This window comes from Lactuca virosa, chromosome 3, assembly GCF_052849685.1.
Source record: "Lactuca virosa cultivar CGN04683 chromosome 3, Lactuca_virosa_CGN04683_v6, whole genome shotgun sequence".
Taxonomy (NCBI): Eukaryota; Viridiplantae; Streptophyta; class Magnoliopsida; order Asterales; family Asteraceae; genus Lactuca; species Lactuca virosa.
In genome coordinates, this window is record NC_136428.1 from 318,255,944 (window position 1) to 318,268,020 (window position 12,077).

A 12,077-nucleotide genomic window follows, 5' to 3' on the forward strand; every position below is an offset into this window, starting at 1 on the left:
TTCGTAAACCTTGAATATATATATATATATATATATATATATATATATATATATATATAGAGAGAGAGAGAGAGAGAGAGAGGAAGGAATTTTTTGAGAACTTATAGTTTCCGAGAACTAAAGGTGGGACGTTAGATTAAAATTTTTAAAGGCTTAGATCAAAGATAGCATACTTGTAATTATCAACACTTTTAATGGTATATTAGACTTTTAAACAATTGATCGGAGGGGTATATTAGGGATAACATATATTATTTCATAATAATTAATTTAACTAATTTCAGAAAATCAAATTCTCTCTTGATTACTTACCGATTCTATCTTTCTCTCTCTATCCCCTTCTCTCTTACACACAAGAAGTCTTCATCGTTCCGCCATGGTGCTTCCTTCGCCGGCGAAATCATCAACGAGAGATCGAGAGAGAACATAGTGTTCATAGATCTCTCTCTTTCCTTCCTCTCGATTCACCTCCAGATGGTGTCAAATTCTCGTTCACGTTCTTCCTTGGCGTCTTCTTACTGCCTCCAGATTAATATCCACCATCAATCCAAGTTTCATCGCCAATGATGATCATTTGATCTGAAATCTACCACTGATCAATGCTTCATTATTGTTGATTATAAAAAATATGAAGGTGCGATCTGTTCTTTTCACTTTTTGAGCTGAAGATCGAGTGGAGGTCAAGGTGAATTTATTGCTCCTAATTATGAAGTTACTTCTCTTGATTCTCGATGCTATGGATGTAAGATCGTTTTTCTCGTATATATTTTATGTCCATTTGTAGTTGTTTTACACAAGTTGCTAGGTTATTCCAAAAATTTGAACGCATCTATAGATGATTTTTTGATATTTTGCGATTACCAGAACTTTACATTCATAAGCATATTGTTTATGAATAATCACTTTCATTTTTTTATACCCCTATTAACACACATATCTTGATGCAGTTCTCTAATGAAGCTCCTTCAAGGGAAGACCTAGATTTTCCAGGTGGAAAAGTCAAATTTACCCCCAAAGTAACTTTCACATCTAAAAGTATAGATGAAAGGGCTCCTTGTTATCAAGTGCTTAATGAAAATGGACATATAATCATGAATAGTGATTCAGTTCAGGTAAATACTAAAACATGACTTATTTAATTAACAATATCAATTCTTTTTATATTTCTTAAAGGCATAAAGGATCTTTTTGTCTTTTCAACATACAGATCAACAAAGAACTTGTTGTGAAAATGTATGTTGACATGGTAACACTGCAAGTTATGGATACTATTTTCTATGAGGCACAAAGACAAGGAAGAATATCATTTTATTTGACAACAATTGGTGAAGAGGCAATCAATATTGCATCAGCTGCAACTCTTAACATCAATGACTTTGTCATTCCTCAGGTTTTACTTTTTATGATCTTTTTTAATTACTTTCATAGATTAAAATCATCAATATTATATCGTTTTTTTATTAATTAAAGTTTGAAATTCTTATATCGTTTTTATGTCTTTTCAACATACAGATCAACAAAGAACTTGCTGTGAAAATGTATGCTGACATGACAACACTGCAAGTTATGGATACTATTTTCTATGAGGAACAAAGACAAGGAAGAATATAATTTTATCTTTTTTTAACATAAATGACTTTTTCTTTTCCTCAGGTTTTACTTTTTATGATCTTTTATAATTACTTTCATAGATTAAAATCATCAAAAATTTGAACGCATCTAAAGACAAAAAGATCCTTTATACCTTTAAGAAATATAAAAAGAATTGATCTTGTTAATTAAATAAGTCAAGTTTTAGTATTTACCTGAACTGAATCACTATTCATGATTATATGTCCATTTTCATTAAACACTCGATAACAATGAGCCCTTTCCTCTATAGTTTTAGATGTGAAAGTTAGTTTTGGGGTAAAATTGACTTTTCCACCAGGAAAATCTAGGTCTTCCCTAGAAGGAGCTTCATTAGAGAACTGCATCAGGATATGTGTGTTAATAGGGGTATAAAAAAATGAAAGTGATTATTCATAAACGATATGATATTTTGTAGTTGTTCTGATTTATATATGTATCTCCACATAACCCCCTGGCCCCACAAATTATTGCATACTATAATTTTTTCAGTCAAGTGCACCCAACTCAAAGATGCATGTGGTCAATCGATGTGTATGCTAGGTTTGTTGTTTCTGTTTCAGCAATGTACTTAACTACTTATCCTTTTTTTTATATAAAATTTAATTTTAAGTTTTTATGTTGGATTTATTCGGTCGTGGAATGAATGGTTACTTGTGGTTGTGTGAGAGAAATGGTTTCAGGATGGTGCTTCCTTCCCCAATTAATGGCTTAGGGGATATTATGAATAACCATGTCATGTAAGTTTCCTTAAAAAAAGTATTTAAAAAAAAGTTTTTTTTTTAAATTTAGTTATTGTTTTGCAGAAATGTGACGTATATAAATCCAACACCTCATAAACATATTCCAGGACCTCCAAAAGGTGTAGTCATGCCAAATAAGGTGTGTTTTTCACATTTTTGTGTATATATTTATTGAAAGTATTATTATATTATATAAAAAATGATGTATATATTGATGACATGTAACTGTAATTATTATTATTTATTGCAGATTTTAAAACCTTTGATATAAAACTGTTGCCTATTTTATGGCATGAAGACAACAGTGGATGTCGAAGACAAGGCAGTTATAATAGGTATACTTGCATCTTTCTTGCTAATAATTCTTACATATATAAGGCTATTTTGTTTTTTTAATGCATGACATTGCTATAATTATTCAGGCCACAAGTACATATAATTTATTACATTTAGTATATTCAAATACCAACGTATTATATGTAAATATGATGGATTTTTTTTTTGTTTTTTTTAATGCATGACATTGTTGTAATACCAACGTATGTATGTTATAATAGGTACACTGGATTGTGGTTCACATATGATTCACATGTAAATCACATATTAATCACAATTGATTCACATCTAAATCACATGTGATTCACATGTAAATCACATATTAATCACATTTCATTCACATGTGATTCATATGTGAATTACATGTCATTTACAAGTAAATCACGTGTAATTCACATATGAATCACATGTAAATCGCATATTTACTTGTAAATCAGATGTAATTCACAAGTAAATCACAAGTGATTCACATATGAATTACATATGATTCACATGTAATTCACATGTAAATCACATGTAATTCAAATGTAATTCACATATGAGTTACATATGAATCACAAATGATTCACATATTAATTACATGTGATTCACATGTGGATCACAAGTGAATCACATAAGAATTACATGTGATTCACATGTAAATAACATGTAATTAACATATGATGTACATGTGATTCACATGTAATTTACATATGATTCATTTCTGATTCACATGTAAATCACAAGTGAATCACATATGAATTACATGTGATTCACATGTAAATCACAAGTGAATCACATATAAATTACATGTGATTCACATGTAACTAACATGTAATTCACATATGAATTACATGTGATTCATATGTAATTCACATATCAATCACATGTGAATCTTACGTGATATATACATGTGCATTTTTGTGAGTGTTCTTGTATTAATCAATTTTTTCTTAATTTTCTTGTAGATTTTGAAGAATTTGTGGAAAATATTGAAGAGGTGAAAAGTGAAAATTTGAAGAAAATACGGAAATCTTGATATGAAGAAATGATAGCACTATGAATCTTTGTAGTTTTTTTTTTTTATATTTTATTTTGTGTTGAATAAAATACTTGTAGTATTATGTTTATAAATTGATTAATAAAAGTAAGATTTTTTATGACTTACTTACCAATATTATAGTGTAGGAAATATGCATATATGCATTTGAAAAAAATATGCATATATGCACCTAAAACGTTGATTTTCTTTTGTTAAAAAAATTATTATTTTTTTATTTTTTATTTTTTTATATTCTACCTTCTTTTTTTTTTTAATTTATTGATTTTTAAAAATTTATTTTTTAAAAAAATGCAATTTTTAAAAAAAATTGTAGATTTGTTTTTTAAAATACTGTTTTTTAAAAAGATTGTAGTTTTTTTTTATTAAAAATATGCAGTTTTTTTTAGAATAATTGCATTTTTTTTTAAAATGCAGTTTTAAAAAAAATGCAGATTTTTTAAAAAGAATGCACTTTTTTTTCTAAAGAAATTGTAGTTTTATTTTTTTTGAAAAAATGCAGTCTTTTTAAAAAAAATGCAGTTCTTTTGAAAAATTGCCGTTTTTTTTAAAAAATGCAGTTTTTTTCAACAAAAGTTGCAGTTTTTAAATTTTTTTTTCACTTTTATTTAAAAATTCATGTTTTCTGAAAAATTAAAAAAATCTCCATTTTTTTAAAAAAAATTCCGAAATTTTATTTATTATGTTAATTTTTTAAAACGTTTTATTAATATTTCCAATAACAAAAAAAAAATTAAACATTAAATGAGATCGGTAAGATGACGATCATGCCCGTAATAAGTTAATTTTGATCTAACGCTCCACTTTTAGTTCTCAGGTTTTCGGAAAACTATGAGTTCTCAACGGATCTCACCCCTATATATATATATATATATATATATATATATATATATATATATATATATATATATATATATATATATATATATGTATATATATATATATATTATAAAGCATATTTAGTCAAATGCTGAATTTTAAGTCGTACAAGTCTTTAATGCATATTTACAATCATTTTATGCATTAAAAAATACTACCGGTCAATGGCTGAAAAAGTCAAGATAAGAAGGCGGGATACATTGACACTGTTCCCTATCCATTTAACAACCTCCTCAACTATGTTCCTTTTCTTCCGCCTAGTGATTATTACTCTTTTTCCCCCATTTATATAACCCTCCTCATTCTCCCATCTCCACTCAAGATCTGAACCAGATTACGCTCTCCTATCTCACCTCTACCCTACATTGACTGCCACAACAATCACGCAACCATATCTGCTACGCTACACCTAGTTGCCGCCACCACTACTTCTACTTTAATGTTAATTACCTAGGGTAAATAACTTCATGTGGTGGTGGTTACAAGAACATTCATGTGTTTTTTCTTTTTATTTCATATTTGATGAACTCTTTACAACTTCAGGTTCACATTTGTTGTTTTTTTACTCTATTTCTGATCCGTATAACACACCCAGGTATTATATGTAAGTATCATCGCATTATTTCCATCGATTTTTTTATTCATTTTGATTTCCCTTTGATTTTCTCTTTCTTTTGGTGTTCGGTTGATTTTATATGATTTCCCTATACTTGCAATAAAAGAAAACGATATGACCAGGTATTATGAAGAAAGGCATCACATGACTAAGTTTTGAGAAGAAACGTTTGGAGCTTTCTACATCAATAAGTTATACAATCATGGATGCTTAGTTTTCCTTTTGATTTTTCTTCTTCTCTTTTCAATGATTTTTAGTTTTTTCCTCGTTTGACATCTTCTAGCTGTGTTGGTGGTGATAGTTATCAGGTAAAGTTTGAGAATCATGAATCAATGTGTTTTGAATGTCTAATTTAGATATAGATTAGTGGTTAGTGTGCCTCAGGACTACCCAAAGATAAGAGACCATTTTACTTAGGTCACTTTGAGGTCTATCTCCTGATGTTCTTACACTTTTACTGATAATGAAAATGTTGCTTAAACTTTTACCATTAATAGCAACATAGTTAATTTTCAGTTAGGTATTGTTTTCATTCTCCTTTGCTTGGGTTGATCTCACATGGTGAATTGCAATTTGTGGTTCCATTTTTCACTTCAGGTACCTATTTTTGGTTTCTATTGTTCTTCTACTCGATGCTTGATAACTAGACTAAATTAGGTTTGCATCAGTTTTCATATTTAACAGATTGCAATAATTGGTTGTCGTTGGGGAACGCCAATACAATAATTGTATTTTTTTTTGTTTACTTTAGGTCATAATGTGAAAACTGGAACTTGCTTATTTATGTGTGTAATAATGTTGGCCATTGTTTTGACAATCAAAAATTGGACCAACTTCTATCTTGCTCAAATTCAAATGATGGAGAAGATATCAAAAGAATAGACTTCTGGTAATTATGATTTTCCATTTTATAGCCTTTTATTCTCCTTTTTAGGTTTTTTCATGCCTATTTTGGATTATGTTTATTGATAATGTGTAGTCTTTGAGATGTGCAAAAATACATTACTTCTATTATATGCTTTCTTTACACCATAACTATAAACCCGAAAATATCAAAAGTGGTTGTATTTTGCTGTTATACATTTCTTGAATGGCATTATGTTTCTGACATATTCCCAGTTTATATGCTTTGTTTGTGAAATTAATTCATGATTCCATAATTGTAAACTGGACATAATATCAAAATTACCCTTTGATGTCTACTCTTTTATGTAGCTATTCTGATAGGTGAAATGATGGATATTCCCCTCAATTGCTTCTAAATGGGTTAGTAAAATATTGGCACTGCAATTTTCTAATGGGTTTTTAGGCAACTATGATCAACGCTTATAGCTTGAAAAAAGAGGCTTGGGGGTTAATAAATTCACTTGTGGTGGATTGATTACTTGTGATAGATTTTGTTGAAATAATAAAGAAAATGTGTGTTGTTTGAAGAAAAGGAGGCTCTATGATTGCCGAATACGTGGGACTGGGACGGTCCTTAAAAATGTGATCTATATCAAGCTTAATTACATCCATTGAATTTAGTTTGAGCTGGACTCAATTATATGTATTTATTTCTTTTTTAAATACGAATATATTAATTGTGATATAATTGAGTTTAAATAAAATAAAGCTCAAATTATTTAATAATGGTCGAATTATGAACAACCACTTGCATATATTATACATTTATAGATTTATTTGTTTTCAATTTTCACATGACTTGATCAAAAACTCAAATTATTTAATGGTGTCCGGGTCCACACTCCCCGCTTGCAGTTGAAAAAGGGAATTTTCTTTGAAAAAGGAAATCATGGTCGAAAGATTGTAGTGGGAAAACATTTTGTTTGAGGCATTATTGGGCGGAAATGGTGAGACTGATCGCCTTATTAAATGAAATCAAAAGAGGATTCAAGTGATAATATAATTGTTGTTTGTATCTCTATCAATTTTCCACCTCTTGTATTTTTTCTTCACAAACTAGCATTATAATAAGGACCGAGCTTGAGAAATGTGATGCAAACAATGTTCTTGGCTACGTGTCTTAAGAGAAAATATCTATGATCTTTAGATTGTGGATTTTTTATTATGAAAATATATAAAAGTTGGTTTGTGAAATTGATATCATACATTTTTATAAAAAGAGTAAAAATAGATGTGAAATTCTTATAATATATTTTTATAAACAGATGGTTTACTTGGTACACCGAACTGAACAATCGAAATCTTAATTACCCAAAATAGGTTTTACCGAACCTAATTTGGTTTGGTTATCTGTAATTGTTATATTTAAAAAAAAATTATATCAAACTGAATAAACTAAAAAACCTATTAAACTAAAATCCTACATTACCAACCAAACACATAACAAATTTCATATTTATTTAATTTGAAATCCCTTGATTTCGAATTTCTTTAACAAATTCTAAATCCTACAAAAAAATCCATAAAATCTAAACGCCCCCTCGAGAATGATTTCCAAAAGAGTCGATATGACTAAAATCTAACCCCCCATACCCACTTCAATGTATACCTTTTTTCAAATATGTTATAATGAATTAGAAATTATTTATTTTCGTACCCGTCGCTTAGCGCGGGTAAACGGCTAGTACATATATATATATATATATATATATATATATATATATATATATATATATATATATATATATATATATATATATATATATATTACACCAAATAGTAGTAGTAGCATCACGTTTGAATAAATTTGATATGTGCTATAAAGAAAACTAACAACTAACATTTAGGCTATCCAGTATAGGAGAGGAAAGCATGCGTGAAATCCGATATAACACCTCTATCCATGCATGTACACCAGCGTGGAGTCTACTGGCTTGGTTGTGACGTGGTACGGACACATGAAGACGGAAAAGATGATTGGTTCTCTCTTCTTTCCATCACATTTTCTCTCTTTCTATCTCTTCTTTTTTGCTCTTCACTACCTCTCCACTAGTGAACACTATTTCCACAACCTAATGGATTGGTTGTGGAATGGTTAAAATCCGATATGGCCTCATCTTCATTCACAAATCATGTGTGAGGATAACCCTCAGCCTTATGAACATCAAAAAGGAAAACGTGCTTGAATTATGTGGATGTCCGACGAGGAGAGAAATATTTCTTAAACTACATACTTGTATCAGAAATAGAACTCATAATTGGCAGCCTCAAAAGAAGAGTTCCTTCAAATCGGATCATGAATTCGTATATACCACCTTACGTAATAGGTATTGCATAGGCATCATGTCCCAAGGATTGGGATATCTCAAGCCATTGGCCGAAACATAGGTCCATGAAAAGAAAAACACATTTAAATTGGAAAATTTTAAATAATTGAGAATAATAAAATAAGTTGCCCATAAAAAATAAAAAAGAAATTCAGCATCGTTTAGTCACCGACAAGTTGATGACGTTCTCAGTCTTTATCTACATGTCTGACAGCCTCTTATAGCAATTACATCGTCTATTTAAGGCTATCTGGTATGGTAAAGCGTGAAAAGCATGCCACATTATCAAGAAAGCCACTCGACCACATGTTCGCTAGCTTTGGGGTCGGTGTTCACTAGTGAACATGTAGTGAAAAAGAGAGAGAGACAATGTAACACCCTGACTCCTAGGTATAAAAATTGAAGCTTAGATTCACATTCTTAGACCTACTCGACGAGTTGGGTACCCCAACTCGTCGTGTAGAAGCGGATCAGGCCGTGTGATTTATGAGGTCTACTTGACGAGTTGGAGGACCCCAACTCGACGAGTAGGAGCTGGAAAATGAAACCCTAATTTCCAGGGTTTTGCACCCTATTTAAAGAGTCATTAGCCTCCCTCTGCCTGCCTTATCGCCCCCTTGAGCTCAGAAAACCCTAATCGCGCCTACTCTCCATTTTTGTGAGTTAAGAAGCTTGGAAGGTCGATTTTGTGAAGAGAGCTTGACATCTAAGGAGCTTGGAGCAAGGAGAAGCTTGTGGACCTGACTTCTACTTCATCTTAGCATCATATTGATGGTAACAAGTCGTTACCTTGACTTCTCTCTAGCTAGATCTCTTCATGCAAAGGTTTAGGGCTATTTCTAGTTTGTTCTGGAGTTATTTCTGGTCTTGGTCATGATCTGAAGTTGTAACTTCAGATTTGGACTCCTTTAGCCCCTTATAGTCATAAAGTTCTAGTCTTTAGCAAGTTATGGCATTCTCCTTACCTAAAACTCCTCTTTAGCTTGGTTTTTGGCATTTAAAACCTTGTCTGCACGTAAAGTTCGCAACTTTATGTGGAAACCATGCCCTAGGAAGCTAGGTCTGCAATTTGGAGCCTTGGTCTTGCTTAAAAGCATCTGAACAAGAAAAAGACTGAAGAGACTCGACGAGTTGCATGGTCAACTCGACGAGTCGGATGAATATTTCCTGTATTGGTTATGCATGGACTTAGGGAGTCACTGAGATGACTCGACGAGTTAGTTAGAGTTTTTCCCGACATTTGGACACCACATGGACTCGACGAGTTGTCTGGAAACTCGGTGAGTCAACTAGGGTTTTCATGATTTCTCGAGTTCTAGAAGAACTCATCGAGTTAGTGGGTTACACTCGACGAGTTGGATCAACATGGACTGTTGACCTTGACCGTTGACTTGGACTTTGACCAAGGGTTGACCAGTTGACTTCTGGGGGTATTTTAGTAAATTGGGAATTTATGAAAGTGGATCATTGGTGGATGTAGGTGATTGAGTTTGGAGCTATATTTGGGGAGTTTGACATTTATCATCTCGAGCTACTTGTGAGGTGAGTTGTCCTCACTATACTAACAGGGTCGAAGACACCAATGCCGACCCTTTTCGGATTTCTATCCGGGTTTAATGCATGATGATATCCTTAGTGACGTGTTAGGTCGGTATCCTGGTATATAGGATGATGTTATGTTAGTGACTTGTTTGGTTGGTATCCTGATATATAGGATGATGCTATGATTAGTGATCTGTTAGATCGGTTTGACTGATATATATGGTAGCGTATGATATTTATGTGCACATGATTGTTTGATTTGGGAGTTGGGTTGAGGCGGACATGCTTTGTGTTGAAGGCCAACATACCCAGGGCGGACCGGATTGACTGCAAGCCCGGGAGGGCATACTAGTCAGGCCGAAGGCCCGACGAGCGGTCCGGATAGGCTGAAGGAACCTACTCCAATACCTTCGTGATCGGTCCGTGAAGGAACCTACTCCACAAGACAACCACTAGGTTTTGGGTGGTGTTCAACGGTGGACCCCCTACCCGACCTCGGCTTTCACTCATAAAAATGAATCCCATGCTGGGAGGCCTAATCTTCTTGAAATTCTCCATTCAAGTGACATGGCTTATCCATAGTTAGTAATTTATACACAACATATAATTAAAATCCATGTTATTAAAGTGATATATATATATATATATATATATATATATATATATATATATATATATATACTCCCTCTGTCCCAAAATTATTGTCCACCTTACTATAATAGTTTGTCCCAAAATTACTGTCCACTACCAAAAGTAGATATACACTTTTACCATATTACCCCTAACATTTAATAAAGTAAAAGTAGAAAAGGGCAAGAGGGTCATTTTACTCAAAAAGACAAAAGTAATGATTGCTTTTATTAATCTATGTGTTTTTTGTCTGTGGACAATAATTTTGGGACGGAGGGAGTAATCATTAGGCGGAATAAAGGGAACATAGTTGAGGAGGTTGTTAAATGGGCGGGGAACAGGGACTGGGTCAATATATCCCGCTTTCTTATCTTGACTTTTTCAGCCATTAACCGGTAGTATTTTTTAATGCATAAAATGATTGTAAAAACGCATTAAAGACTTGTACGACATAAAATTCAGCATTTGACTAAATATGTTTTATTTTATATATATATATATATATATATATATATATATATATATATATATATATATATATATATAGGGAAAAGTTCAATAGAGAACCATAATTATTGGTTTTTCAAGGAACAAAATCTTTTTTTCAAGTTCTAGAGCTTATTCTTTATCGAAAAAAAAAATCAAAAAATATCTAAATTCATATATTAACATTGTGAATGTGAAAAATATTTTTCGGATTCACCGTGTGAATCGGATTCACATTGTGAATTTTCAAAGATTCACATTGTGAATTTTCAAAGATTCACATTGTGAATTTTCAAAGATTCACATTGTGAATATGACGAAAAAAATAATTTTTTTTGGATTTGATATAATTGGAAGAAGGATAAAAAGTTATGAATTTCTGTATTTTTAGTTTTTTTATAAAAAAATAAGTTCTAAAAGTTGAAAAAAAGATTGGTTCCTTAGTTCCTTGGTTAATTATGGTTCTCTATCGAACCTCACCCTATATATATAAAAAAATAAAAAATAAAAAAAAATCAAAAAAAAATTATGGTTCTCTATTAAAAAATAAAAAAAAATCAAAAAAAAGATTGGTTCCTTAGTTCCTTGGTTAATTATGGTTAATTATGGTTCTCTATTAAAAATCAATAAATTAAAAAAAAGAAGAAGTTAGAATATAAAAAAATAAAAAATAAAAAAATAATAATTTTTTTAACAAAAGAAAATCAACGTTTTAGGTGCATATATGCATATTTTTTTCAAATGCATATATGCATATTTCTTATACTATAATATTCGTAAGTAAGTCATAAAAAATATCATTTTTATTAATCAATCTATAAAAATAATACTACAAGTATTTTATTTGACACAAAATAAAATATATAAAAAAAAACTACAAAGATTTATAGTGCGATCATTTCTTCATATCAAGATTTCCATATTTTCTTCAAATTTTCACTTTT

At 30.9% G+C, this 12,077-nt stretch overlaps 1 protein-coding gene and 1 long non-coding RNA gene across 2 annotated transcripts; both read left to right on the forward strand.

Annotated features, from left to right (window-relative positions):
* Positions 1–255: 255 nt before the first annotated feature.
* Positions 256–1,718, forward strand: LOC145163045 (2-oxoisovalerate dehydrogenase subunit alpha 2, mitochondrial-like). Its single transcript, XM_079081960.1, has 4 exons — positions 256–742; positions 948–1,112; positions 1,208–1,390; positions 1,513–1,718. Exons 1-4 carry the CDS (start codon positions 707–709, stop codon positions 1,609–1,611), a joined length of 483 nt encoding a protein of 160 aa, XP_078938086.1. The 5' UTR covers positions 256–706; the 3' UTR covers positions 1,612–1,718.
* Positions 1,719–2,055: 337 nt separating this feature from the next.
* On the forward strand, positions 2,056–3,742 carry LOC145163046 (uncharacterized). The gene is made up of 4 exons (XR_013739531.1): positions 2,056–2,369; positions 2,436–2,511; positions 2,623–2,707; positions 3,656–3,742. It is a non-coding gene; the product is annotated as an uncharacterized LOC145163046 (long non-coding RNA).
* Positions 3,743–12,077: the final 8,335 nt, after the last annotated feature.

Coding starts and splice junctions, on each gene's coding strand:
- LOC145163045 (XM_079081960.1), top strand. CDS start 707: ATGAAGTTACTTCTCTTGATTCTCGATGCTATGGAT. Junction 743..947: donor TGATTCTCGATGCTATGGAT/GTAAGATCGTTT, acceptor ATCTTGATGCAG/TTCTCTAATGAAGCTCCTTC. Junction 1,391..1,512: donor ATGACTTTGTCATTCCTCAG/GTTTTACTTTTT, acceptor TTCAACATACAG/ATCAACAAAGAACTTGCTGT.